Source organism: Rhinoraja longicauda, chromosome 9, assembly GCF_053455715.1.
Source record: "Rhinoraja longicauda isolate Sanriku21f chromosome 9, sRhiLon1.1, whole genome shotgun sequence".
Lineage (NCBI taxonomy): Eukaryota > Metazoa > Chordata > Chondrichthyes > Rajiformes > Arhynchobatidae > Rhinoraja > Rhinoraja longicauda.
In genome coordinates, this window is record NC_135961.1 from 44961580 (window position 1) to 44988269 (window position 26690).

The window sequence follows — 26690 nt, forward strand, 5'->3', positions numbered from 1 at the left end:
TTCTCTTTTTAAGAAGGGATATACTTGCATGGGGAAGGATAACACTTGATTTCTGGGGTGAAGAGGTTATTTTCTGTGGAAAATCTGAGGATGTTTTGTCGGTGTTGTCATTGAGAAGAAATGTGAGGTGTCTTATTGAAATGTATAAAATTCTGAGGGGGTTTGAATTGGTCGATGTAACGACGGTTGAAGGGGACACATAGATGTAATATATTTGATTTCCTGAAAGTATTTCTGAAGTCACAAGAGCTAATGGGGTTAGGGATAATCCACTGGCATCTTGTGTCAAGATAAACGGGTCATTTTCAGTTTGACAATGTCATAACAAGTGTGGTGTCCACAGGGATATCTTGGACAAAGGGACCGATTGTGCTATAACAAACTTGCTGACGATAGGTGGATTAGCGAGTTATGCGGCAGACATAAAGAACCTGCATAAGACATCAATAGGTTAAGTGAGTGGGAACAATGTTGGCAGTTGGGGTATAATATGAGCGAATGTGACGAAAAATATGGAATGAGACTACAGAATGTTCCTAAACAAAGGGTCATGGGATTACGAATACATGAAGCACAAAGTTAGCCTGTAGGCAGATTAAGTCATTAGGATGGCTAATGGAATGGTCTTCATTACAAGAGTTATAAAATACAAAAGTGGAAAGGTTTGATGTAACTTTACAAAGTGCTGATGAGACATACCGGATGTACTCCTGGCAGTTTTGATCTCTGTCTTGGTGGCAATGCAGAGAAGATTCACGAGATTGGTTCCTGGAATGAAAGGGTTGGCATATGAAGAAAGGTTGAGCAGGGTTGTCCTATGCCTAATGATGTATAGAAGAATGAGTGGTGATCTTACAGAAATATAGGATTCTAAGTCTGGTTGATAATGTGGACACAGAGAAAATGTTTCCCCTGGTGGAGTTATTGAGAATCTGGGGACATAGAATCAGAATAAGCAGTAACTTTTACCCGGAGAGTGTGGAGGTAGAGCCATTGAATATATTCAAAATGAAATTGACAGGTGGTTAAAGCACAAGGGACTCGAAAGAGCAGGGAAGTGGTGTTGACACCAGGGTTAGATCAGACATGATCTTACTGAGTGATAGAGCAGGCTGGAATTTTGCTCCTGTTCCTTACGTTCTAGTAAGGAGAGGGGTCTTTGGGATAATGGGAGCTCGGTGAAATTCCTTATGCAAAATTAAAGTGTCTATATTTGTTTTACAGATGACTGGCTCCTTCTGCTCATCAGAAGAATTGTATTGTGTGTCAGATCTTCAGTCCAGTAAGTTCTTGGTTCTGATCTCTGGGGTGAACTGTTTCAACTGATCTGTTCAGTTGGTCAAAAATGCATCAAACTGGTAGGTGGAAATTGGCAGGTGGTTGCGAGTGGTTTGTGATGGTGTGGCTTGTAGGGAAATGGTGAAACTGTTTTGAGAGGATGAGAGGGGGGCGGCACGGTAGCGCAGCGGTAGAGTTGCTGCTTTACAGCGAATGCAGCGCCGGAGACTCAGGTTCGATCCTGACTACGGGTGCTGTACTGTAAGGAGTTTGTACGTTCTCCCCGTGACCTGGGTTTTCTCCGAGATCTTCGGTTTCCTCCCACACTCCAAAGACGTACAGGTATGTAGGTTAATTGGCTGGGTAAATGTAAAAAATGTCCCTAGTGTGTGTAGGATAGTGTTAATAGTGTTAGTGTGCGGGGATCGCTGGGCGGCGTGGACTTGGTGGGCCGAAAAGGCCTGTTTCCGCGCTGTATATATATGATATGATATGATATATGATATGATATGAAACGTATAAGATTATTAAGGGGTTGGACACATTAGAGGCAGGAAACATGTTCCCAATGTTGGGGGAGTCCAGAACCAGGGGCCACAGTTTAAGAATAAGGGGTAGGCCATTTAGAACAGAGATGAGGAAAAACTTTTTCAGTCAGAGAGTTGTGAATCTGTGGAATTCTCTGCCTCAGAGGGCAGTGGAGGCCAATTCTCTGAATACATTCAAGAGAGAGCTAGCTAGAGCTCTTAAGGATAGCGGAGTCAGGGGAATGGGGAGAAAGCAGGAACGGGGTACTGATTGAGAATGATCAGCCATGATCACATTGAATGGCGGTGCTGGCTCGAAGGGCCGAATGGCCTACTCCTGCACCTATTGTCCATTGTCTATTGAGATCTGAGTTTATTGATTATTTTATTGATATTTATTAAATAATTCAACATTTACCCAATTCTGTTAAAGGCTGTGGGTATGCTTTGTAACCATATGTTTTAAGTTATATGAAGGGTCATACATTCATTGAAACCCAAATAATGTCCAATCCGTTACCTCCTTTACAAGCTTACACTGGCACACCAGTTGAAATTGAAGTAGAAGGTGTGTATTAACAGACTCTGTGTCAGCTTTCCTGCGATGTTTCTCCTGGCTGCAGTCAGCTGTTCAGACCTGGAGTTCCTAACATTTGTAGTTTAATTTCCAAAAGTAACATTGAACACCGTATAATACTAACCACAACCCTACCTCAGCACTAAACTACTGCGGACTTCGTTTAAGGGTCATATGTACTTGAGCTTGCAATATTATGGTATGATTACCTAATAATAATAATAATAATAATAATAATAATATTCATTTATTGTCATTGCAACGAGTACAACGAAATTAAAAAACAGCCAATCCTGACGGTGCGTACAAACATATATGCAATAAATGCAAAACAAATAAATACATAAATACAATTAAATTAAGTACAAGATTTTTTAACGGTGTTGCCTAGTGCACAGGTAGTGTTCAGTTCTCGTATGGCCCTGGGGTAAAAACTGTTCTTAAGTCTGTTTGTTCGGGATTTGATTGACCTGAAACGTCGACCAGAGGGCAGATGAACAAACAGACGGTGGCCGGGGTGGGATGGATCTTTTATTATTTTGCCTGCTCTACTGAGGCAGCGCAGGCTGAACAGGTGCTCCAGGGAGGGCAGTGAGCAGCCGATGATTTTCTGGGCCGTCGTGATGACCCTCTGAAGGGCCTTCCTGTCCTTTTCTGAGCAGCTGGCATACCATGTGGTTATACAGTATGCCAGCACACTCTCGATGGAGCAGCGATAGAAGGACAACATGAGCTTCTCCTGCAGGTTGGTTTTCCTGAGGATCCTCAGGAAGTGGAGTCTCTGCTGTGCCTTCTTTACTGTGGTGATGGTGTTGGTAGACCAGGTGAGATCCTCTGCGATGTGCGTACCCAGGAACCTGAAAGCTGGTACCCTTTCCACGCAGACCCCATTGATGTAGAGTGGGTCGTAATCTCCACTGGTTTTTCTAAAGTCAATTATAAGTTCCTTTGTTTTGGAGGAGTTCAGGACCAGATTGTTCACTGAACACCATGCTGCCAGCCTTTGGATTTCATCCCTATAGGCTGTCTCATCTCCTTCTGAGATAAGTCCAACCACAGTCGTGTCATCCGCGAACTTGATGATGGTGTTGGTGGGATGGGTGGGGGCGCAGTCGTGAGTGTAGAGGGAGTAAAGGATGGGGCTCAACACACAGCCCTGTGGTGAGCCGGTGCTCAGTGTAATGGTGGAGGAGAGGTGAGGGCCTATTTTGACTGTCTGGGGGCTGATAACATTATATTATTGTTTATTTATTTATTGTGTTGTTGCATTAATGTGCCTGTAAAGCGGCAGTAAATAAGAATTTCATTTGTTCCGTTCCCAGTTCATAGGACAATTAAACAATCTTGCTTCTTGACATTTCTGGTGGTGGGTAATGCTGTTGTTTAATGATGGGTGAGATTTTTCAGACAGTTCTTTAGCTTCATAATCAATACTTTATTAATGGACAAGCTGGTAGGTTGGGTTCAAGTAGAGCATAAGGACTTCCTATCCATAAGAAAAAATGAGTAATTTCACCATTCAGTAAGGTTACAGCTAATCTTTCACATCAACTACATTTTCCTGCACTAACCTCATATCCCTTGATTCCTTTATTATTTAAAAGCCTATTAATTAATATTATAAATAGATTGGAATGCCAATGTTTTGTTTATAAAAAGCAAAACCAGCCACATCACTAGTAGAGACATGAATCAGGAAGCAGCAGTGAATACAACAACTGGTCAAAATGCCTTACATCTCTGTTTGTGCCATATACATTGTGTAAATAAACAAAGACGATGCAAAAGAAAAGCATCTCTGAACATCAGGTAGGTTATACAATCAACAGAAGATCTTGCAGACTATTAGTTCACTGGAAATTGAAATGTAGGAAGAATCATTCTTACAGCCCCTGTGTGTGACGGAGCGGTTATATTAGCAGATGCTGATTCAGCTGATGATTACATTGATTTTCAATGTAACTGTTCATCTTTGGCACATTCTTCAATTTTATTGATCATCAACAATTTCCTGGTCTGAAAGCACAGATATTTTGCACCTTGGATGTTGGGATTTGTGAGAAGCAGCTAGCTTTCATGCCAACGAACCAGTTCAGAATGAAATCTAATTTTTTAAAATCTGAAAATGATTTTTTTTTTCATTGTTTGATCTTGTCAGTTGAGCGTTCTCTTTTTAAAGAGAAGAAAAAAAAACCTGGTGTCTGCTCGTGTGATTTGCTACAACTTCATAACAGTGACAACTTGTATTTCTGTTATTTTTAATGTCGAAAAATATTCCAACATTAGTGTACAAACTGAGATACTCAGCCACAAAAGAGATATTAACTCAGGAGACTGAACGCTAATTCAAATGTTTTAAAGTTTTCCAGGAGCACCTGAAACAAGGAGAAAGAAGCTGAGAATTTGTGGGAGGGAATTCCAAACCTTCTGGTTGAGGCAGTGTAGGAAAGTGGCTGTCAGTAGCAGAGCAATGCAAATCAGGGATGTATGAGTGTGTAGAGAATTTGGAGCGCACAGACTTCAGGAGGAAATCAGCCTAGAGTGATTTACAGTGAAGTGGAGTAGAGCAGGGCCGTCTTAACGCATGGGCCTGATGGGCACTTGCCCGGGGGCCCACGAGCATAGGGGCCCCATGCTGATCTGTGTATGTTAAGTGACTTGCAATAAATAAATACTACTTTAAAAATGTAGGTTCAATAAGTGCTTTTATCGCAACATTTTCGGTCACTAAGTGCTTCTCACAGTGATCTGTAAGTAATTTTTGCAACAATGTAGCACCCTAAGTCCATCGCTAAGTGCTTTTCGGTAAGTGCTTTTCGCCGGCACGACAGGGGGGGGCTGGTAGGGAAAGGGGGGTGGGGGAGAGTAACGGTAGGGGCCCCAGTACACTGCTTTGCCCGGGGGCCCATAATGCTGTAAAAACGGCCCTGGAGTAGAGGCCTTTGTAAAACAAAGGTACAAAATTTAAAATCACTGCTTTGTCTGGTCAGGAGCACATGGACCAGTTGGTGCAGGGACGGTGGATGAATGGGACTAGTTGTGAGCCAGGGTGAACTCTTCAACAGTGGACGAGCTGAGGAAGGGGCAGTGATGGGAAGCATTTCACAGATGTGGAAATACTATTCTGGCTGATATTTCTACATGTTTAGTTTAGTCTATTGTCACATGTACTGAGGTACAGTGCTGCATGCTAACCAGTCAGCGGATAGACAATACGTGATTACAGACGAGCCATTCGCAGTGTACAGATCCATGTTAACTAACCTATTGGTTTGCAATGAGATTATTTGATTTTTCTCTGAACAAAATATAGCCTAATGAAATACTTTCCAATTTAGCCTTTAACCTGTTAAGTTGTTAGAGTCATGCAATTCATTGTCTCAAAGATATTTGAGAAGCTGCACAGATTTAATTAAGCACTTGGGTGGATGGAAATTTCCATTGGTTGGGATTGATTGGACAAGGGGGGAGGGGGGGGGGGGGGGGGTTGGGTGCGGGAGGGGGTGGGTGCGTGCGTGGTGTAAAAATGAGAGCCAGGGCATTCAAAAATGAGATCAGCAACAATTAGGGGCTCTGAGTATGGTTGTAGTTTGAATTGTCATAAACTGCAATGGACCCTGGTTCAATTGGTAATAGGTGATCCTTTTGGTGACCAAAAATATTAGATGAAAAGAATAAAAGAAAGTAGGAGCTAACTTGATCACAATCTCCTGCAATGTAGAATAGGTGAAACGGGCTGCTTCTTTTCCTATGTACATGCAATGATTTGCCAATGATTCTGTAAGGCTCAAAAAACTGGAGAATTTCAGAATTACTTACAATAAAATCTGTAACCATTGAAGCATGTAAAAGTCAAAGTTCATACTTTATAGGAAGGAACTGCAGATGCTGGTTTACACCGAAGAGAGGCACAAAACGCTGGAGTGACTCAGCGGGAGAAAAGGAATAGGTGATATTTTGCGTCCGTACCCTTCTTCAGACTAACGCTCTATCAAAGTTCATACTGATTGTTTGCTGCACATATTTTTAAAACATGATGAGCAACAGGGAACATTGTGTAGCTCTAAATTTATGCAATGGTTGAAGCATTTACAGGAAGTGATTCCTCCTTTATTTTGGTGTCAGTGAGCCAATTCATGTGTAATGAGCCTTTTGCAGATGAATGCTATTGAAATATTCCACGTAATTTGCTTTAATAAGGAATCTAAAAAGCTGAGACATAATTTAACTTCCATTTTTATAGGAAAGTTAATTGTTAGTGAATTTGGTTTTAAAGAGAAGCTTGATTGCATTTGAACCTGCTGTAGTCATCAATATATATTTTGGAACTGTAGGTTGAGTAATTAAAATCAATTATGGATTTCATGATGAATTTTCAGCACTTTTTTGACCATGACTGCCATAATTTGACTGGTTTAAAGGCTAGGAATTCAACACTGTGTGTTGATGTGAAAACAGCATTAAATACGACTGAAAAATACTTAGGAGAAATTCTTTGTCATCCTTAATTGTTACATTTTATATTCACATTCTCAATCTGTGAATAGTTTAATAATAAATGTTGTCGAAAGGGCAGTGCAAATGTTGTAAATTTACGGCAATAATTCACAGGATCATACTACTATTCACGTAAGATGTTGGACGATTTCAATTATGATGCATAACCCAAGCATTAAACACATTAGTTCACCGGTTGGAAAAGTACTGACTTAATTCTTCCACGGTGTACTTATTTAGTGTGTTACAAGTATATATATATTTTTTACTGCTCCATTGTTGCTGAGCAGCAAAACAGTAAGAACGTTGAATTTAGGTAATCACCCAAACTCCCCACCCAACTTTATTCCTCTTCACTCCCCTCCCCCCTCCCTCCTTCCTGTGCCCCACCTGGAAGTGTACCCATTTCTCCCCTCCCCCTCCCCTTCTATCTACAAACCTTGTGCTGGGTTCACAATTCGCAACTCTTCTATCCTTATCTCACACCTTTTGTCTTTTCACCTCTGGTCTTTGTCCAGCCATATGCCTATCAACCCCCCCCCCCCCCTGACATAGCCACATCTACCTGTCACTTGCCAGGGTTTGTCCTGCCCCTCCTATCCTTTCTTCCCCCAACACCCCGTCCTCCCCACCCCAATCATCTGAAGAAGGGTCCCGAACTGAAACCGCACCTATCTATGTTCTCCAGGGATGCTGCCTGACCCGCTGAGTTACTCCAGCACTTTGTGTATAATTTATAGTATGTGAGCATTAGTGCATTTACTGACCATGGAAAGTTGCCCTTGAGAAGTTGGTGATAAACCACAGCATTCTTGTGGTGAGGTGTTAGGTGGGAAGTAACAGGGTTTAGATGGAGCAACGCTGATGGAAAGGCAGAGTCAGAATTGGTGTCCTGTATGTACTGATGTCTCCAAGTTCCCCTTAACCAGTCAGTATATTCAGGTATTCATAGACTTGCTTTCTCTGGCAGCCGGGTGGAGTGTGCTCTATTGCACTGCTGCCTTGTGTATTGTTGATGTTGGAGAGGGTTTGAGGAGTCATGAAGTGAGTTACTAGCTGCAGGATAGCCAGCCTCTCACTTGTTCTTTAACCATATTAGCAATAAGCTTGGTAACATTTAGTTCACATTTAGTACTGAGCCCCCAAGGCATTGATGGCAGGGGACTCAATGATGGTAATGCCAATTATATCAAAGAGAAGCGAATGGACGCTTTCTTGTTGGAGATGATCATTGCCTGATGGTGGCTTGGATGTTACCTTTCACTTATCAATTCCTATTGGACATTATCCACATTTTGCTGCACTTAGATACTGACTGCTTCATTTGCCGAAGAGATGTGAATAGAAATAAATATTGTGCAATAATCAGTGAATATGTCGGTCGGAATGAAGAAGCTGAAAATGGTTGCACCAGGAACTCATGCAATGATGTCCTGGAACTGAGATGATTGAGCTCCATCAACTATAACTTTAGGTCAACACTTCCTTTAGGGTGGTCTATTGTATAACTCCAGTCAGTGGAGAATGTTTTCATTGTTCAGTTTTACCAGGGCTCTTTGCTGTCCAAGGCATTCACTCTTACCTCAGTCTGGGAATTCAACACTGGTTCTTATTTTGTCCAAGTACGTGGTTTTGCATAGTTTGTTTTTTGCAAAACTCAATCTGGATATGTTGATCTGTCACAGTCACCTTAATTATCTTTTTATGATCAATCTACCTCTTCTCTGAAATATGTTTTGGTCACAGAGCATGATGACATTTTATTTACTTACAGTTTTCTCCATTTAAATTTACAAACAGTGTACATGCCATCAACATCACTGTAGATTAGTCTGATCCAATTCAGCACATTGCCTCCAGCTATTGAAGATAATAACTGTATTTTCAAACGTGTGGGCAGTAATTGAGAAGCATACAAAATATTTGGAAAGGAATTTATTAGAAATAAAATATAGCCATGAACTCCAATAATGTTTTATCACCTCTCCCACAAGGGTCATAGAGTAACTCGTCTACTATGAGTTACTGCGGGTGCTTGCTTCCTCGATAAATTTGGCTGTTTGCATTATGGAGAACTCCATTTTGTTTGTTTATTCAGTCACCTTAAACTACCAGCTGGCAGGAGTATTCATCAGATAGACATAAAATGCTGGAGTAACTCGGCGGGACAGGCAGCATCTCTGGAGAGAAGGGATGGGTGTCTTTTCGGGTCGAGAAACTTTTTCCCACCCTGAGAAGGGTCTGGACCCAAAACGTCATCCATCCCTTCTCTCCAGAGATGCTGCCTATCCTGCTGAGTTACCCCGGCATTTTGTTTCTATCTTCGGCTTAAACCAGCATCTGCAGCTCCTTCGTACACAGGAGTATTCATGGGGATCTTTAACCTCTCCCTTTTCTAATCTGAAGTTCCCACCTGCTTTAAGAAGACTGCTCTCAACCCAATGTTAAAGAAACACAAAGTAACATGCCTTAAAGGCTCTGACATTCACCATCACGAAATGCTTTGAGAGGCAGGTCATGGCAAACATCAACTCTTGCCTTCCACGGCAATTTGGTCACCACCACAACAGGTCCAGGGCTGATGCCATCTCCCTGGGCGTACGCTCATCCTGAACATATGGGTAATATACTTAATCAAAGAATGGATAACAAGGACACCTATTCAGACACTGATTTATTGACTATAACCCTACGTTCAACACCATAAATTCCAAGCAAACATATTCTTGGATCTAGGACTAAGCACTTTCATCTGCAACTGGATCCTTGACTTTCTTACCCATAGACCACAATCAGTGACAATAGACGACAACATTTCCTCCACGATAATTCTCAACACCCCAGTGGCCCGCAAAATTGCATTCTCAGTCCCTTACTATGCTCTTTATACACACTCTATAAATTCTGCTCTAACTCCATCTACAAGTTTGCAGAAGACACCATTCTCAGTCCCTTACTATGCTCTTTATACACACTCTATAAATTCTGCTCTAACTCCATCTACAAGTTTGCAGAAGACACCATTCTCAGTCCCTTACTATGCTCTTTATACACACTCTATAAATTCTGCTCTAACTCCATCTACAAGTTTGCAGAAGACACCACTCTCAAGTTTGCAGAAGACGCCAGATCTCGAACAATGAAGAGATGGAGTACTGGAAGGACTCGGCCCTTTGTTTTCTTACCTCATTTGTACTTCTGGATAGCATGCAAACAAAGATTTTCATTGTGCACGTGACAATAATAAACCAATACTAATACCAATGCATTGTTCTAGAAATACTTGTCTTCTATACAAGAATTAGACTTGCTAAACTAAAGCAGTTGTTGGTGAGTGTGTAAGAAGGAATTGCAGATGTTGGTTTAAACCGAAGATAGACACAAAATGCTGCAGTACATTTCATTGTTCTGTTGTCAGTACAGATGACAATTAAACACTTGACTCTTGACTCTTGATCATTTATTAGTTTTGTGGGGCAAGGACATTTCTTGGCATGATTTACTACATTTGCCACTGGGCTCATTGAAACAGAGACAAATTGCACCAATTGTCACCACAACAGTTTAAAGAAAATAAATACCTTCCTGCAGTATGCCACGGTTGAGATTGATTATCTGTCCTGAACATTGCTGTCCAACTTTCCTTGGTACATTGAGACGAGTGGCAGCAGCTTGTTGTCTGCCCCATATATGTTATTTACCTGTCAAAATTGTGAAGATATATGCTTGCACCTTCTTCAAATTGAATTGGGGAGTTATGTGTCTAGACAGAACAGCTGCCATGAGACATTATTTTCTTGTGGTTGATGGTAAGTTTGTTCATTCCTTTACAGATATCAAAGAGATGAGTGAAGAAATGAAAGAAGGCCTTGGGCAACTTGCAGTCATGGTACAATTTTATATGAAAGAGGAAATTCACGATGTATCCCAGCTGGTTCCTGGTTTAAATCTGCTTCACCTCTTTGGTCAAGTGAGTTTATTTTTAACTTACTGATACAGGATTAAAATGTTATTGAACTGACCGAGGCAGATTTCCATTAACTGCCCATGTGAATTGCTGAGTGTGTTGCTGGATATGCAAAAGTATTGATGGTCTCTGTATTGGGATAAAAACAACAAACTGTGTTTGTGTACATCTCATGCTCTGCAATCCTGCTGTGCAAGGTTGTTATTTTGTGAAGATGTGCATCATGAGACTGCTACAAAGAGAACAGAAGTCTAAAGAATTCATCTGCTGCCAATTAGCAGTACTTTTGCTGAAGAAAATTTATTCTTGGAGCAAATATTCCCCCAAGGTGAATGTTTTAACTGCCTTTCAGTGCTTTAACTTGGTGAATGCCGGTTAGCTGTCAGTGAATTGCAACACAATTGAATCTCTGGTTTCTAATGAAAACATTAACAAGTTGAGTTTCATTTGTGCATTTAGTCTTGCTGAAGGTTTTGATGAAGATCCTTTGTTTCAACTCAGTGCGAACATACTTGTTTACTTTAGTTTAAAGATGTAGCATGGAAATAGGCCCTTTGGCCCACCGAATCCACGCCAACCATTGATCACCAATTCACACTAGTTCTATGTGATCTCACATTCTCTTTGCTGACAATTTAGTATTTTTCACATTTATCTACTGTTTTTGTGAACTCTGCCTTGCAAAATGCTTCTCTTTGAATCATATATTATTCTATATGTTTGCTTTTGGTGTACAAAATTGCCACAATCTGATGTCTTCACAGTTTGGTTCCATGTACCATAAAAACAGCAACACTTTGCATTTCATCCTGATGCAGTTCTCCCCTCTTTGCTCCAGATAATGATGGAAGACATTTCACTGGTAAATAGGGTGATGTTGGATGAACTGGCAGCAACAAATTACCTGATTCATAAAATCTGTTGATTTTGCTTTGCAGCACTGCCAGACGCACTTGCGACTGCTTCAGTCAGTGATAATGCCAGGGCATGAACAAATTCTTCAATCTTGAACAATCTACCTGCAAATTTCCTAGTTGTTCTGAGTAGAAACTGGTGATGGGGTTTCTGAGTATCAGACATCAAAAATCTAGGCAGACATCAAAAATCTATCTGCATGCATTTTAGTCACGATGGAACTAATGAAATCTGAGCCTTGACAGATACTTGGTACCTATCACTTCTACTTCCTAAACAGTCATTCGGTGGTAAAAAAAAAGATCCACACATGATTTAAAAGATGAAAAGCAGTATTACAAATTTCTCATTTTCAGGGATAGCTAACATTCCCACTTGTTCACTCTCTAAAGCACAACTGATGGGGTGGACTGATATGGAAAGTGGCTACCTGTGGTGTGTTCAAACAGTCTGAAGTGATGATTTCTCACTTGAATAAACTGCCTAATACATTTAATGTTGTCTGTGTGGGAGAGGGAGACAAGATTAACAATGGATTTGTTGGGACAATTGGAAATGTGAATTATGCTTGATAGTGTTTGTATGTACAAATCTTGTGCTGTACATACACCTTGTCATTTTTTCCACAGTGCCCATGTCTATCATGGTAATTGCCAATGTTAACATGTACCATTCGATCAGTGGAAGTGATAGTACTTCCTGGCTTCATGCATCATCTTCCTCTCAAATGCAGATTTACTGGTAGTGCTGCAACATTGCAACACTTCATCCTTTATATGTGTTTTGAAGGTCTAATATCGCTGTACATGTCACTATTCCCAGTTCTAAATTTTGTGATTTGTTTTTAAACTCTGATTTTCAAACTGCTTTTAACTGATGTGAAATGTGCATTCTCTAAAAGGGTATTCATACCAGTGTTATGGTAAGGAGTGATTGCTCTGAATTTTATCCGTGTCTCGACAGGTTGTTTCATACTGATGTGTCGTGCTTGACATGGTGTAATTATGGCTGTGCGTAACACATGTTGTCTTGGGGTTATTGGGCATGAAGTGTAGAGTGATGCCGCTACTTTATGCACATTCGTTGCCTTGGAGAGGGTGGTGAACTTCAAACTGGTTGCATCAGACTACATCGACCTGGACTGGGCTACACCGGTCTACCCTCAAGAGCAATATCACTTTCACACTCGTGCAATGCCTGGCTACTCTGGAAAAAAGGCATCTCGCAACGTTGGCCTCTTTCTTTCAGCTTGTGATCATGGATCACAAGCTTCTGTATTCCCTTTGCATTCGTTGTGTAACGTAGGAGAGTGATGCCTGTGGGTTAATTTATAGAAATAATGACAATCTTTCAACATGGTTAAATATGATAAGACATAGAGATCCAAATAAATTTATGCTCATGGACCTTTTGACTATCATGGGCAGATTCAGAACATAAGCAAGTACATGGCTGGATCTTGTATCTGGAGTACAGGAGTGTGGCAACAGGGAGTGCTGCTGAATGCTTCCATTGGTTCAGGTTCATTCCTGACCTCTGGTGTTGTCTGTGTGGAGTTTGCATGTTTTCCATGTTACTGTGTGGGCTTCTCTCAGGTACTCCGATTTCCTTCCACATTCCAACACCTGCTGTAGGTAAAGGGGTTCCTGTAAAGTTGCCCCATGTGTTGGTAGGTGGTAGGAGAATCAGGGGACTTGCTGGACATGTAAGCGTGAATAGGTCGTAGTGTAATTAATGGGAGAATGGGATTAATTGGATTGCTCTGAGTACTGATGTAGACTCAATGGGCCAAATGGCCTCATTTTATGTTAAAGGAAATATAATGTATAAGAAGCATAGATGCCACGCTACAGTTGAACAAGTGACCTGGTTAGGCCACACCTGGAAAATTGTTAATTTGTGGCACCGCACATTGGCTTTGGAGGGAGTACAATGTAGAAATAACAAAGTCAAATTATTTGGTTTTGTTTAGTTTAATTTAGTGATATAGCATGAAACAGGCCCTTCTGCCCACCGAGTCCGTGCCGACCAGCAATTCCCGAACACTAGCACTATCCTACACACTGAGGATGATTTACAATTCTTGTCAAAGAAGCCAATTAACTTACAAACCTGTACACTTTTGGAATGTGGGAAGAAACCGGAGGTCCCAGAGAAAACTCGCACGGTCTCGGGGAGAACGTACAAATTTCATACAGACAGCACCCTTGGTCAGGATGAAACCCGGGTCTCTGCCGCTGTAAGGCAGCAACTCTTCCACTGCGTCGCCGTGCTGCCCCTATTGTGTTAAATCAGGTTAAATAAACTTGGGCATTTAAGCCTGCAGTGTTGCTGATATGACGGTTGAATGTTGCCATTCGTGTAACCTATTGAAGAAATAATGCAGTTACATATCTTCTTCTGGGTGATAAGTGGCTGTGCATTTTTTTTGTTGCATCAAAGTAGTAACATAACACTTCCTAAAGAGTGATAATGTTAAAGTGAACGGGCTTATAATAATACGTGCAGAAGTATCTTGTCTTTCTACATATAGACTTGCAAAATGATAGCTGAAGTGCAAAGCTGGGAGCTTGCTGTGCAGAGGGTCCAAGCTCACTAATTATGTATAATGAGTTTACTTTTAATTTTCACATTAAAGGAAATCCGTGTTTTTTTAAAATCTCCGCTCATTATTGCTTGTCATCAATTCAGAGCGGGTTTCTCTGCTGGCACAGATTATTTTTAGCTGACAATCAGTTTTGTGTTGTGTGTGTGTGTGTGTGTGTGTGTGCGGGAATTGCTGTGCCTGTGCCTGTGCCTGTGCCTGGATGTCAAGTGTGCTTATCACTTTTTGGCAATATCCCAAGGTTCTACTGCATGTTGACTCATAATTGGGATCAGAGCAGGGATTTGTTTTCCCTTCTGACGAAGGACACGCTCCTGTTTTCTGAGTGTTCAATGTAATCAGGCAGGCATCTTTTTGTTCTTTGATTTTTGAGCTGGTAACTATATGGCCTCCTCTACCCTGGCTCTGGGGCTATTTTCTTCACAAAATGGAAGGGCTGAACCAGTTTTTATGGCAAAATTGCAGATTGTTCATTTGGATGTTTTGACCCACTAAACCATTCTCCCAAGATATCATTAACAACTTGTTCACCTCTCTGCAACTTAATGTTAGCATTTAGTTGAGTTAGTTTAGAGCTACAGTATGGAAACAGGCCTTACGGCACACCGAATCCACGTTGACCATTGATCACCCGTTCGCACTAGTTCTATATTATCCCACTTTCTCATTCACACCCTACATAACAGTGGCAATTTACAGAGAACAATTAAATGATAAAACCACGCATCTTTGGGATGTGTGAGGAAGCTGGAACACCCAGTGGAACTCCCACAGGGAGTGTGAAAACTCCATGCAGCCAGCACCCGAGGTCAGGATTGAACCTGGGTCTCTGGTGCTGTGAGGCAGCAGATCTACCTGCTGTGCCAAGCATTGAAATTGTTAGCCTTTCGACTCTAAGGCCTTAACAATAATTTTTCCCGAATCACTGTGTGACCATTTTTAGAATACAGGTTTTTTATATGGTCAGAATTTAAGAAACGAACCCCATCATTCTCCAAACTGCAAGGTTATCACTTGCTGCTTGTTCACTTTGCTGCTTTGTCGTCCAAGATGACAACAATGTCTGTACATTACAAATAAAATACTTAACTGAATGTAAAGCACTTTGGGATGCCCTCGGACACACATGCCTTCCTCTTTTTGTTTATCTTCATTCACTAGTACTTAAACCAAATCACACGTGTCTGAAGAAGGATCTCGACCCGAACCGTCACCCATTCCTTCTCTCCAGAGATGCTGCCTGTCCCACTGAGTTACTCCAGCTTTTTTTGTCGATCACAATTGTCGTTGTTGTTCCTTGGTTAGGCCACCTCAGAAGTATTGTATGCAGTTCTGATCACCGCAGTACAGGAAGGAGGTGGAGGCTTTGGGGAGGGTACAGAAGAGGTTTACCTGGGTGTTGCTCGTGTTTGGCTGAACAAACTTAAGATGTTTTCTCTGGAGTGCCGGAGGCTAAGGGGTGATCAAATGGAAGTATATAAAATGCTCGGAGACAAAGATAAGGTAGGCAGTCAGAATCTTTTTCACAGGGTGGAAATATCAATTACCAGAGGGCATAGACTTAAGGAGAGAGGGGAAAACTTATGAGATTTAAAAGGCAGGTTTTTTACACAGAGACTGTTAGAGGCCTGGAAGGCACTGTCAGGGCTAGTGGTGGAATCAGAAATGATGGCAATGTTTAAGTGGCATTTACACAGGCACATGATCAGGCAGAGAATAGTAGAATAATTGAGTCTGCAAGAGTCACCATGTTTCCGGCGCCATTTTGTACGATACAAGTCTATAGTCGTTAAAAATATAGTCTTATAGAGTTGGCCAGGCGATGTTTTTGATGTCTTCCATCACTGCTCTGCTGCTCCGTGCCGATCACACAGCCTCTGAGCCCTGAGGCACCTCCCGCAGCCGACCGCGGATCACCCAGAGCACCTCTACAGGAAGTAGGAGCCCGGCCCACTCACTGGCACTGTTCTTTTCCTGCGTTCGTCACCATCATAAATTTCAACCAGAATCTGAATCTTTCCTATGTGACTTCAATTCTTTTTTCTTGCATTTCACCATTTTAAACCTTATGTACAAAGCACTTGCGTTTCTCATTATTTGTGTTTCAGCTGTTGACATTCTTTATGTTTATATAGTAAAACGTGTCATTTTTTAAAATTTGCTCAGACTCCAAATTGACAGACCATGGGATTGGGATGAGAATTTGTAACTGCTGAGTGTCAAACCCCAAGGCAAGATTTACTCACATTTGGTGTAGGATTGTATAGTGCCCTTATCTTTTAGCTCTAATTGAAAGTTACTAATTTGTGTACTTCCATTACTTTGTACAGAATCTTGATTTGGGCAAAGCACCAGTGTCAAGTGATAACTGCAGGTGGATTGAGTACTGAAAAATATCACTAAATAACACAGAACCAGACGCCCGCTGGGTGGAACACTTTAATGAAGTATTGAATAGAACACCGCCCATAATAGAGGCTAACACCCAACAAGCAGAGGATGACCTAGATATTAGCACTGAATCACCAACGAAGGAGGAAATTTTGTTATAGCCATTATGTCCCTTAAAAGGGGAAAAGCCCCTGGCCAAGATAACCTCAATGCAGAACTGCTTAAGGCGGACTCAGAACTTGCAGCCGAAGTATTTGTACCACTTTTCACAGCTATTTTGGAAAGAAAGGAGATACCTGATGACTGGTCAGAAGGAGTCATCATTAGGATACCAAAGAAAGGCAACTTAAGAGAGTGTAACAATTGGAGACGGATCACTCTTCTATCAATTCCAAGCAAGATTCTGGCAAAGATTATAATACATCATACCTCAGAAGCAGTAGACAAACAGCTCAGGAAAGAGCAGGCAGGATTTCGTGGTGGGAGGGGATGCATTGACCAGATATTTGCCCTGCGTAACATTATAGAACAGTGCACAGAGTGGCAGAGACAGATATACATCAACTTTGTTGATTTCGAGAAAGCATTTGACAGCATCCACCGGGACAGTCTCTGGGGCATATTACGAATGTATGGGATCCCACAGCACATAGTCGAAGTAATTAAGAGCTTCTACGCCAACTTCTCTTGCAGAGTAGGGAATAGTAACCACGCATTCCAGGTGAAGACAGGAGTTCGACAAGGGTGTGTGATGTCAGCGCTACTCTTCAATATTGCTATTGACTGGGTGATGCGTCAGACAACCGAAGATCAAGCAAGAGGCATACATTGGACCCTCTTCTCAACATTGGAAGATCTTGATTTTGCTGATGACATAGCTCTGGTCTCCCACACTCACAAACACATGCAGGAAAAAACATCCCGTCTTAGTGACTTTGCACAACAAATTGGCTTGAAGATAAACCAGAAAAAAATCTGAATTAATGACACTAAACATCCAAAACCCCTTACCAATCCAAGTGAATGGAAACACCCTTCCCATAACTGAGGAGTGTTCCAGATGCTACGGTCAGGCAAACGCCTCCGCTGTCACGCTGTGAAAACGGAGAGGATGAGACGGAGCTTCTTCCCACAGGCCATCATGACTGTCATCTTTGATAACCCCAGAGACTAAATTTTTGTCGACACTTTTTGTGCTATGTTTAGTAACTTATTAACTTTATTTATATGCTGTAACTGTAATTCTTTTTGTGCACAACCCGCAGGCATTGCCACTTTCATTTCACTGCACATCGAGTATGTGTATGTGACAAATAAATTTGACTTGACTTGACTTGACTTGATTTACCTTGGTAGTAAAGTCAGATACGACGGCGGAGCACAAAATGACATTAAGAACCGGCTAAACAAGGTTAGGAATGTATTCAGAATGCTAAACAATGTATGGAGGTCCCAGCAATACAACACCAAGACCAAGCTGAAGATATATGGGAGCTGTGTCCTCTCCACCCTCTTATATGGCTTGGAATGCTGGAGAATTACAGCGAGTGACATCAACCAGCTGTCAGTCTTCCATACTAACAACCTGAGAAGAATCCTTAGAATATTTTGGCCAAACACCATATCCAACCAAGACCTCCTTGCTCAATGCCAGCAAGAGGAGTATGGATACCATCATCATGAGAAAGTGCTGGAACTGGATTGGCCATATACTGAGAAGAGAACCAGACAGCAACCCAAGAATAGCCCTGCACTGGACACCAGAAGGGAAAAGGAAAAGAGGGAGACCCAAAACCACATGGCGTCGAACTGTAGAGGAGGAAATGAAAATTATGGAATTGACTTGGGGTAGTGTCCAGAAACTAGCCCAAAACAGACAGGAGTGGAGAACCTTCATGGTTGCCCTACATGCCGGGAGGCATAATGGGCAGTAAGTAAGTAAGTAATAGTGTCAAACCCAAAGGCAAGATTTACTCACATTTGGTGTAGGATTGTATAGTGCCCTGATCTTTTGGTTCTAATTGAAAGTTACTAATTTGTGTACTTCCATTACTTTGTACAGAATCTTGATTTGGGCAAAGCACCAGTGTCAAGTGGTAACTGCAGTACTGAAAAATATCACTAAAGTGGTCTCCAAGAGTTGGTTTGGAGGTGTAATGGCCATTGAGTCATAGTGTTATAAAGCACGGAAACAGGCCCAACGCATTCATGCCGACCAAGTTGTCTGCCCAAGCTAGTTCCATTTGCCTGTGCCTGGCCCATATCCCTCTAAACCTTCAAGGGCCTGTCCCACTTAGGCGATTTTAAGGCGATTGCCGGTGACTAGGCTGTCGCAGACAGTTCGCTGGGGTGTCGTGGGCATGATCGTGAGGAGTCTTCCAAATATCGTAGTGGATCTCGGCGCGTCGCTAAGAAATCATCCGGTTTGAAATTTCTCGGCGACAGCTGGCTTGTCGGCAGGTTTCGTTGCTTATTGCGGACGCTGTCGCATGCTGTCCCCAGGTTTGTTAGGTTCTCTTAGATGCAGTTAGAAGCACATAATATTAAAATTAGTAAAGTCATTTCCAAATACCATAAAATGCTTGTGTTTAACCAATTTATTTACCGTCAGGACATTTGACAGGTAGATTGGAGGCGACAGTTTGACGGTCAGGTAAGCGTGGGAATTTTCGGGATGTTTATGGCCATCAGCCATTACATTTAAAGTGGGCTACCAACCCAGATATGCAACCCAGAAAACAGATATGCTTCTCCCGTACATTTTCAATGAATGCGCACACACTTTTCACAAAAATCCACTTAACCACTTTTTAAATTATTTTTTTAAATACTGCTATTAGTAAGCTGGAAGTAAATCCAGTTTATGCCTTGTTACAGTGAAGCTTGGTTTTTAAGTAACCCATACAAGATGTTCAAAACTCCCAAGTACTTATCGGCTTGTCAGTGATTTCAGCGAAAATTAGGACGCCGGAGAAGCATTGACAGCGTGGGAATTTTTGCGATGCTTATGGTCATCAGCCATTACATTTAAAGTGGGCTCCCAACCCAGATATGCAACCCAGAAACCAGATATGCATCTCCGTACATTTTCAAAGAATGTCCACACACTCTTCACAAAAATCCACTTAACCATTTAAAACGTTTTTTTTTTTAATACTGCTATTAGTAAACTGGAAATAAATCCAGTTTATGCCTTGTTACAGCGAAGCTTGGTTTTTAAGTAACCCATACAAGATGTTATAGTTCAAAACTCCCAAGTACTTACCGACTTGTCAGTGATTTCAGCGACAATTAGGACGCCGGAGAAGCATTGACAGCGTGGGAATTTTGCGATGTTTCCGAAGACGGTGTAATCTCAACCTGACTCGGCATTGTCGTGGTCATTGTCGTCGGGAATTTTTTTTTTCGCCGATCTGCTACGACTTTGACAGTCGCCGGCAGTTGCCAAAAAAATTGCCTAAGTGGGACAGGTCCTTTACTATTCATGTACCTGCATAAGTGGCATGTAAACATTGTAATTGTTCTTGCAACAACAGCCTCTAGCAGCATGTTCTGTATGTGCAGCATCCTCTGTGGGAAAAGGTTGCCGCTCATGACCTTGTAAAACTTCTCTCACCTTAAACCTATGCCCTCTAATTTTAAACTCCCCTTCCATAGGAAAAAGAATGCGACCATTCACCATATTTACTCCCTTCAAGGTTTTAGATACCTCTAGAAGCTTACCCTTCAGCCTCTGACGCCCCATAGAAAAAAAATCCCATCCAATAAAGCCTTTCCTCATAATTCAAGCCATCCAATCCCAGTAACAGCCTCATGAATCTTATCTGCACTCTTTCCAGGTTATTGACAAACTTCCTTTAGCTGGGCAACCTGAAATGTGCACAATGCTTCAAGTGTGGTCTCACCAAGGATGGTAGGAAGTTAGGTTGTTTGCAAACATGGGAATTCGGGGGCAGTGCATATGTGACATGAAAAAAGAAACTGATGAATTTGGGAAGATAGAGGGTCAACGGTTTTTATCCAAAAAAAAAAGAGGTTGAAATCCTCGAAGAACTTTTTAAAGTTTGGAATTGGGATTAGATGAAGTAATTACCTCCTCTAAAAGGGGAGCAACTCCTGAATATATGTTTCAGAAGTAGTTGTTTTTTAGTTGCTCTGCTGAATATGGAGAAATCAAGTAATTGTAACTTAAAAAAAAAAGATCTATCAGTTTGCCTCGTATTATACCAAAAATCTACATTTTTCAAAAAAGCAACACCTTGTTTCTTAAACGTTTTAATTGCTCGGTTGAAACTGCAGTTTCAAACAAAAGGAGCAATTAACCATCTTGCCTGTATCTGGTTTGTAAAGTAAGGGCTAAATATAACTTAAACGAGATTACAGCGCATCTGTTGTCGGTGATCTGCCTTTTGTCAGGCAGTTGATAAATGATTGGCACTCAGTTATTTGTGCCCTTAAAATGGGACAAGGGAGAGGGCAAAAGATGAAGCTTAACCTTACCACTGGTCCATTACTGCTGGTGGCGTTGTCGTGGTTTGCTGAGAATATGTTTTGATTTTTGCAGATTTCATAAAAGCCCTGTAGCCCTTGCTGTGTCAGGCCTGCTGCTTAAGGTCAGATCCAATGCCACTTGTGATTTCAGTGTTTATATATCTTGCCATCTATGGACTCAAATTCATGTGTCTCTGCAGTAATTTAACTGGTAAGGTTTTAATAAAGGCTTTACTTCTAGGTTCACTCAGGGGGACTATTGTCATTTTCAAAGCAATATGTAAACCTGCATTGAAAGGTCAGAACTCCTAGTTTATCCAAAAGAATATACCCAGTGATGAGATAATCTTTATTATCAGAGTAGCATTCCTCTGGGGTTTTTCCTCACAGCCACTGGGATAAAAACAGCATGTGGAAAGTGTGCAGATAATTCAATTTGCAGATATTTTTATTTTAAACAAAGGCTGGATATCTGAAGGATTGATTTATGTAACTAGCTTTCTCAGTTCAGAGACGAGAATTGACCAATCTTGTGTTACAATACTTAAACAATATTTTAGGTGATTCAGTCTTGGTATTAGCAGTTTTGGTATTAGCTGTGCTGAGAAACGTGGACCTGCATGTTTTATATCTGCACTCAGTGCTTGGCTCTCCAGAATTGTTTCATTCAATGATGGAGTGCACACTTGTGATTCTTGTGCAGGTGCACTCCTGTTATTGAATGCTAAAAATTGCCTCTGACCTCTTTCCTGCTTGAACTTTCTTTTTGATAAAGGAACAAAATAAATGTTTGAACATCTTGTTGACCAAGGAATGTGCTCTCTGTCTTAATATTTCCGCCATTTTCTATTTTTCATGTTGGTCAGACAGTATAGAGCAGTGCCGATATTTTGCCTTGAAATTACACTATTGATTCTCCCTGTATCCTTGTCAGCCTACATCAAGTACTGGTAACTGTCAGGTCAGTAGCTTGAGCAGCCCAGCATAAGGATTTGACGGAATATCTCGGCTTGTCATCCAGTGCTGGTTTGAAGATTGGTGCAATATTGGAGTACTTTGGATGAAACATTGAATCAAACTTGTGTGCATCGTTTCAACGTGATGTTGAATTTGCAATGGAAGATGGTGGAATTCATATCGATGGAAGAGATCAATTCTGCTGAATGGACTCATCCATCCTTTGCAAGTTTATCTGTTCATTGAGCACCTGCATCAAAGTGAACCATTCCAAGAGCCAAGGCTTGAAGGGTTATCTTTCACATTCACAAGATGACCCAAAGTGCTTGAACAGCCAGTAATCTGCTTTTTAAAATGTGGTCACTGTTGCAATGTAAGAAAGAAAGACCTGCTTTTATGCACCACTTTTGGGGGTGCAACGGTAAAGTTGGTCACGTGTGGCAGCGCCAAACGGCTGCGGCTCGCTGGCAGTCTGTTTGTCCTTTGTCCTTTTTTTGTTTGTGTGTTGGTGTTGGAGTGCTTTGTTTTTGGTTGTGTATGTGTATGTGTGGGGGGTGGGGGGGGTGTGTGTGGGGGTGGGGGAAGTGGGGGAAATCTTTCTTTTTTTAGGTCTCTTCCTCGGGGCGAGGCTCGGCCGCGGGGCCTTCCATCGCCCGGTGCGGCTCGGCCGCGGGACTGAACAGCGCCCGGTGCGGCTCGGCCGCGGGGCCTTCCATCGCCCGGTGCGGCTCGGCCGCGGGACTTAACAGCGCCCGGTGCGGCTCGGCCGCGGGACTTTCCATTGCCTGGTACGGCCGCGGGGCCTTCCAATAGCCGGTACAGCCGCGGGGCCTTCCATCGCCCGGTGCAGCTCGGCCGCGGGGACTTTCCATCTCCTTGCAGGGGCTGTGCGGGTCGGTCGCCTCGGTAGGGGTCGAGCTGCCTGTCCGTGGGAGGGGCATGAGGGAAGAGAGAGGAAGTTTTTTTTGCCTCCATCACAGTGAGGGGGTGTTTGGAGTCACTGTGATGGATGTTTGTGTTGGGGTTGTGTGCCTTGTATTTTTTATTTTTTGTACTGCTGGCAAAGTAATCTCGTTCGGTAAAACGAATGACAAATAAAGCTGTTCTGTATTCTGTATTCTGTTGCATCTTTCATATCTAACTCTTTGAGGACAGCTTTTGCAGCCAGTGATATTTTTGAGTGTAATCATAGTAGGAAACAAGGCAGGCAAGTCAATAATGATTCAGTAGTGTTTTTACATAATATTAAGCAAGGATTTATTTTTGATCAAGATGCACAGATGGGTCCTGCTGCATAACCCCAGATTTGTGCTGTAACTTTTTACATCCACGGGAGAGACAGAGAGAGAGAGAGAGAGAGAGAGAGAGAGAGGGAGAGAGAGAGAGAAAGAGAGCAGACTGGGCTTTGGTTAAGATCCTGCCTAATAGCCAACAGTGCACACACCATAGCACACCTATGATACTGCATAGGCGTGTTGGCCCAGAATCCCATGCTTATGTCAATGCAATGGAATTGAACCCATGTTCTCTTGAAGTTTGACACAAAATGTTGGAGTAACTCAGCAGGACATGCAGCATCTCTGGAGAGTAGGAATGGCTGACGTTTCGGATCGAGTCCCTTCTTCGGACCCTTGAAGTTTAATGTGTTCACTGGAAAAATTGTTACATTGCCGCAACATCTAAAAATCTGTGAATTAAAAGTATGTTGGATTATTAATAGGAATAACATCCAATTGTCCGAATAATCTGCCAGTCCACACCACCAAAGACTCAATTGTGCCGAATTAATAGAATGTTATTATTCTTGCTTGGTGCTGCTTTCTGTATCGGTGAGGAAAAGTCCTCTAAAGTGAAACTTGAACCCAAGATCTGACTCTGTGGTAAGAGTGCTACCAACGAGCCGAAGTTGTCACCTTTAAACTTCCCCACAGCAAAACCCATACTTAACATGAATAAATACAGTTGTGAATAAGCACGTTAAATCTAACTGAAAATATAGAAACATAACTGATGAGACGTGTTACGCTAATTTAAAAAAAGGTGTGCTATGCAGGCAGGCTTTGGCAGGGAGTAACCGAGTACAATGTTTAAATTCTATATAATAGCACAATCTGTTCCGTTAACAATTCCATTAACTAGAAAATGGTTCTACAGAACCATATTAGTGTTAAAATTGGCATGTTGTCAGAGAAACAATAGGATTGGTTTGGTTTGTAAGACTTTTAACAAGACCATAAATGGTAAATCTGTTTGCCCTTATGTTCAATTATGATGTTGAACTGTATTTATGATCTTTTCAATGGTCATGATGTACACACAGGCATAGACTATAACAAAAACAAGATTGTAAATACCAGGAGAAGCTATTTTTCTGCCAACCCACTGATATTCTGTTTTCTATATTCTTCTCTCTGATATTCACTTCAACCCATTTCTGTGTTGCCCTCAATTCTCTCCTATTAAAGTAATTATCAAATTTATTTTCTAAAGCTACATATAAATCAGAGGCTCTCACCCTTTCAGGCGATGCAATGCAGATTTTTATGGCTTGTTGCATAAGTTGTCTTGCTGTTCTTTTTTTGCAGGCACTTTACATTTGGGTCTACTGATTACCATCACTTTTCCCATCCTCTCTTCATTTATCTTACTTCTTGAAGAAGATCACCATCAAATCAACCCATAACCTTACCTGCTTACAGATAAACAACCCCTGTTGCTTTAACACTCCCTGTAACTTTGAATCCTTGGACAATTTCAATAAACTTTCTCTGCCTCTTTCTATCAGAGTTTTATGCCTTTCCTGTGGTATAGGACTTAATGGAGGAGAAATTGGAAAGGAAATCTGTCAGATGACTGGTTAATATCCCTGTGTAAGAAAATAACTGCAGATGCTGGTACAAATCGAAGGTATTTATTTCATAAAATGCTGGAGTAACTCAGCAGGTCAGGCAGCATCTCAGGAGAGAAGGAATGGGTGACGTTTCGGGTCGAGACCCTTCCTCAGACTGATGTCAGGTGGGCGGGACAAAGGAAGGATATAGGTGGAGGCAGGAAGATAGAGGGAGAACTGGGAAGGGGGAGGGGAAGAGAGGGACAGAGGAACTATCTAAAGTTGGAGAAGTCAATGTTTATACCGCTGGGCTGCAAGCTGCCCAAGCGAAATATGAGGTGCTGTTCCTCCAATTTCCGGTATGCCTCACTATGGCACTGGAGGAGGCCCATGACAGAAAGGTCAGGCTGGGAGTGGGAGGGGGAGTTGAAGTGCTCAGCCACCGGGAGATCAGGTTGGTTGAGGTGGACTGAGCGAAGGTGTTGAGTGAAACGACCGCCGAGGCTGCGTTTGGTTTCGCCGATGTAAATAGGTTGACATCTAGAGCAGCGGATACAATAGTTGAGGTTGGAGGACGTGCAGGTGAACCTCTGTCTCACCTGGAAAGACTGTTTGGGTCCTTGGATGGAGTTGAGGGGGGAGGTAAATGGACAGGTGTTGTATCTCCTGCGGTTGCAGGGGATGGGGTGGTTTGGGTAAGAAGGGATGAGTGGACCAGGGAGTTACGGAGGGAACGGTCTCTGCGGAAAGCAGAAAGGGGAGGGGATGGGAAGATGTGGCCAGTAGTGGGGTCCCGTTGGAGGTGACGGAAATGTTGGAGGATGATTTGTTGGATACGCTGGTTGATGGGGTGGAAGGTGAGAACGAGGGGGATTCTGTCCTTGTTACGAATGAGGGGAGGGGGAGCAAGAGCGGAGTTGCTGGATGTAGAAGAGACCCTAGTGAGAACCTCATCGAAAATGGGAGAGGGGAAGCCCCGTTTTATGAAGAATGAGGACATCTCTGATGCCCTAGTGTGAAACACCTCATCCCGGGTGCAGATGCGGCGGAGACGGAGGAATTGGGAGTAGGGGATAGACATTTTGCAGGAGACAGGGTGGGAGGAAGTGTAGTCCAGATAGCTGTGCGAGTTAGTGGGTTTATGGTAGATGTCAGTCACTAGTCTGCCTCCTGTGATGGAGATGGTGAGGTCCAGAAACGGTAGGGAGATGTCAGAGATAGTCCAAGTATATTGTTGATGTTGGGCTGGTGATTGTGTGCTCAAGAAAAATGGAATGAAAATCAAACATCCAAGTTGCGTTAAAACTGTGGCTTGTTCGTTTCCCTTGAAAGCCATGAAGGAACCAGTTAGATGGTTATGGCAAGCTGATTGCTTTTAATTCTTTTTTTGGTACCAATCTGCCAGTTAGTAGATACCTCTAGTTCGTACCCTCAGCTTGGCAAGAAACGAGTGGCACAGTGGTGCAGCAGGTGCCACTCCTGTGACTTGGTTCAATCCTGACCTCTGGTGCTGCATGTTTTCGCTGTAACTCCATGGATTCACTCCAGGAACACCAGTTTGCTCTCTTATCCCAATGGAATTTGCACTGGTGGTTTAATTGCCCTCTGTAAATTGCAGCTATTGTGTAGATGGACTGGTAAATTCTGGGGGATAT

General features: G+C 42.2%; 1 protein-coding gene across 1 annotated transcript in view; it reads left to right on the plus strand.

Annotated features, from left to right (window-relative positions):
• smyd3 (SET and MYND domain containing 3) overlaps nt 1-26690 on the plus strand; it is a 675783-nt gene that overhangs the window by 168254 nt on the left and 480839 nt on the right. The window contains exons 4-5 of the mRNA XM_078405373.1: nt 1225-1282; nt 10713-10849. Coding sequence (XP_078261499.1) covers nt 1225-1282; nt 10713-10849 — 195 coding nt within the window. The remainder of the gene's footprint in view (nt 1-1224; nt 1283-10712; nt 10850-26690) is intronic.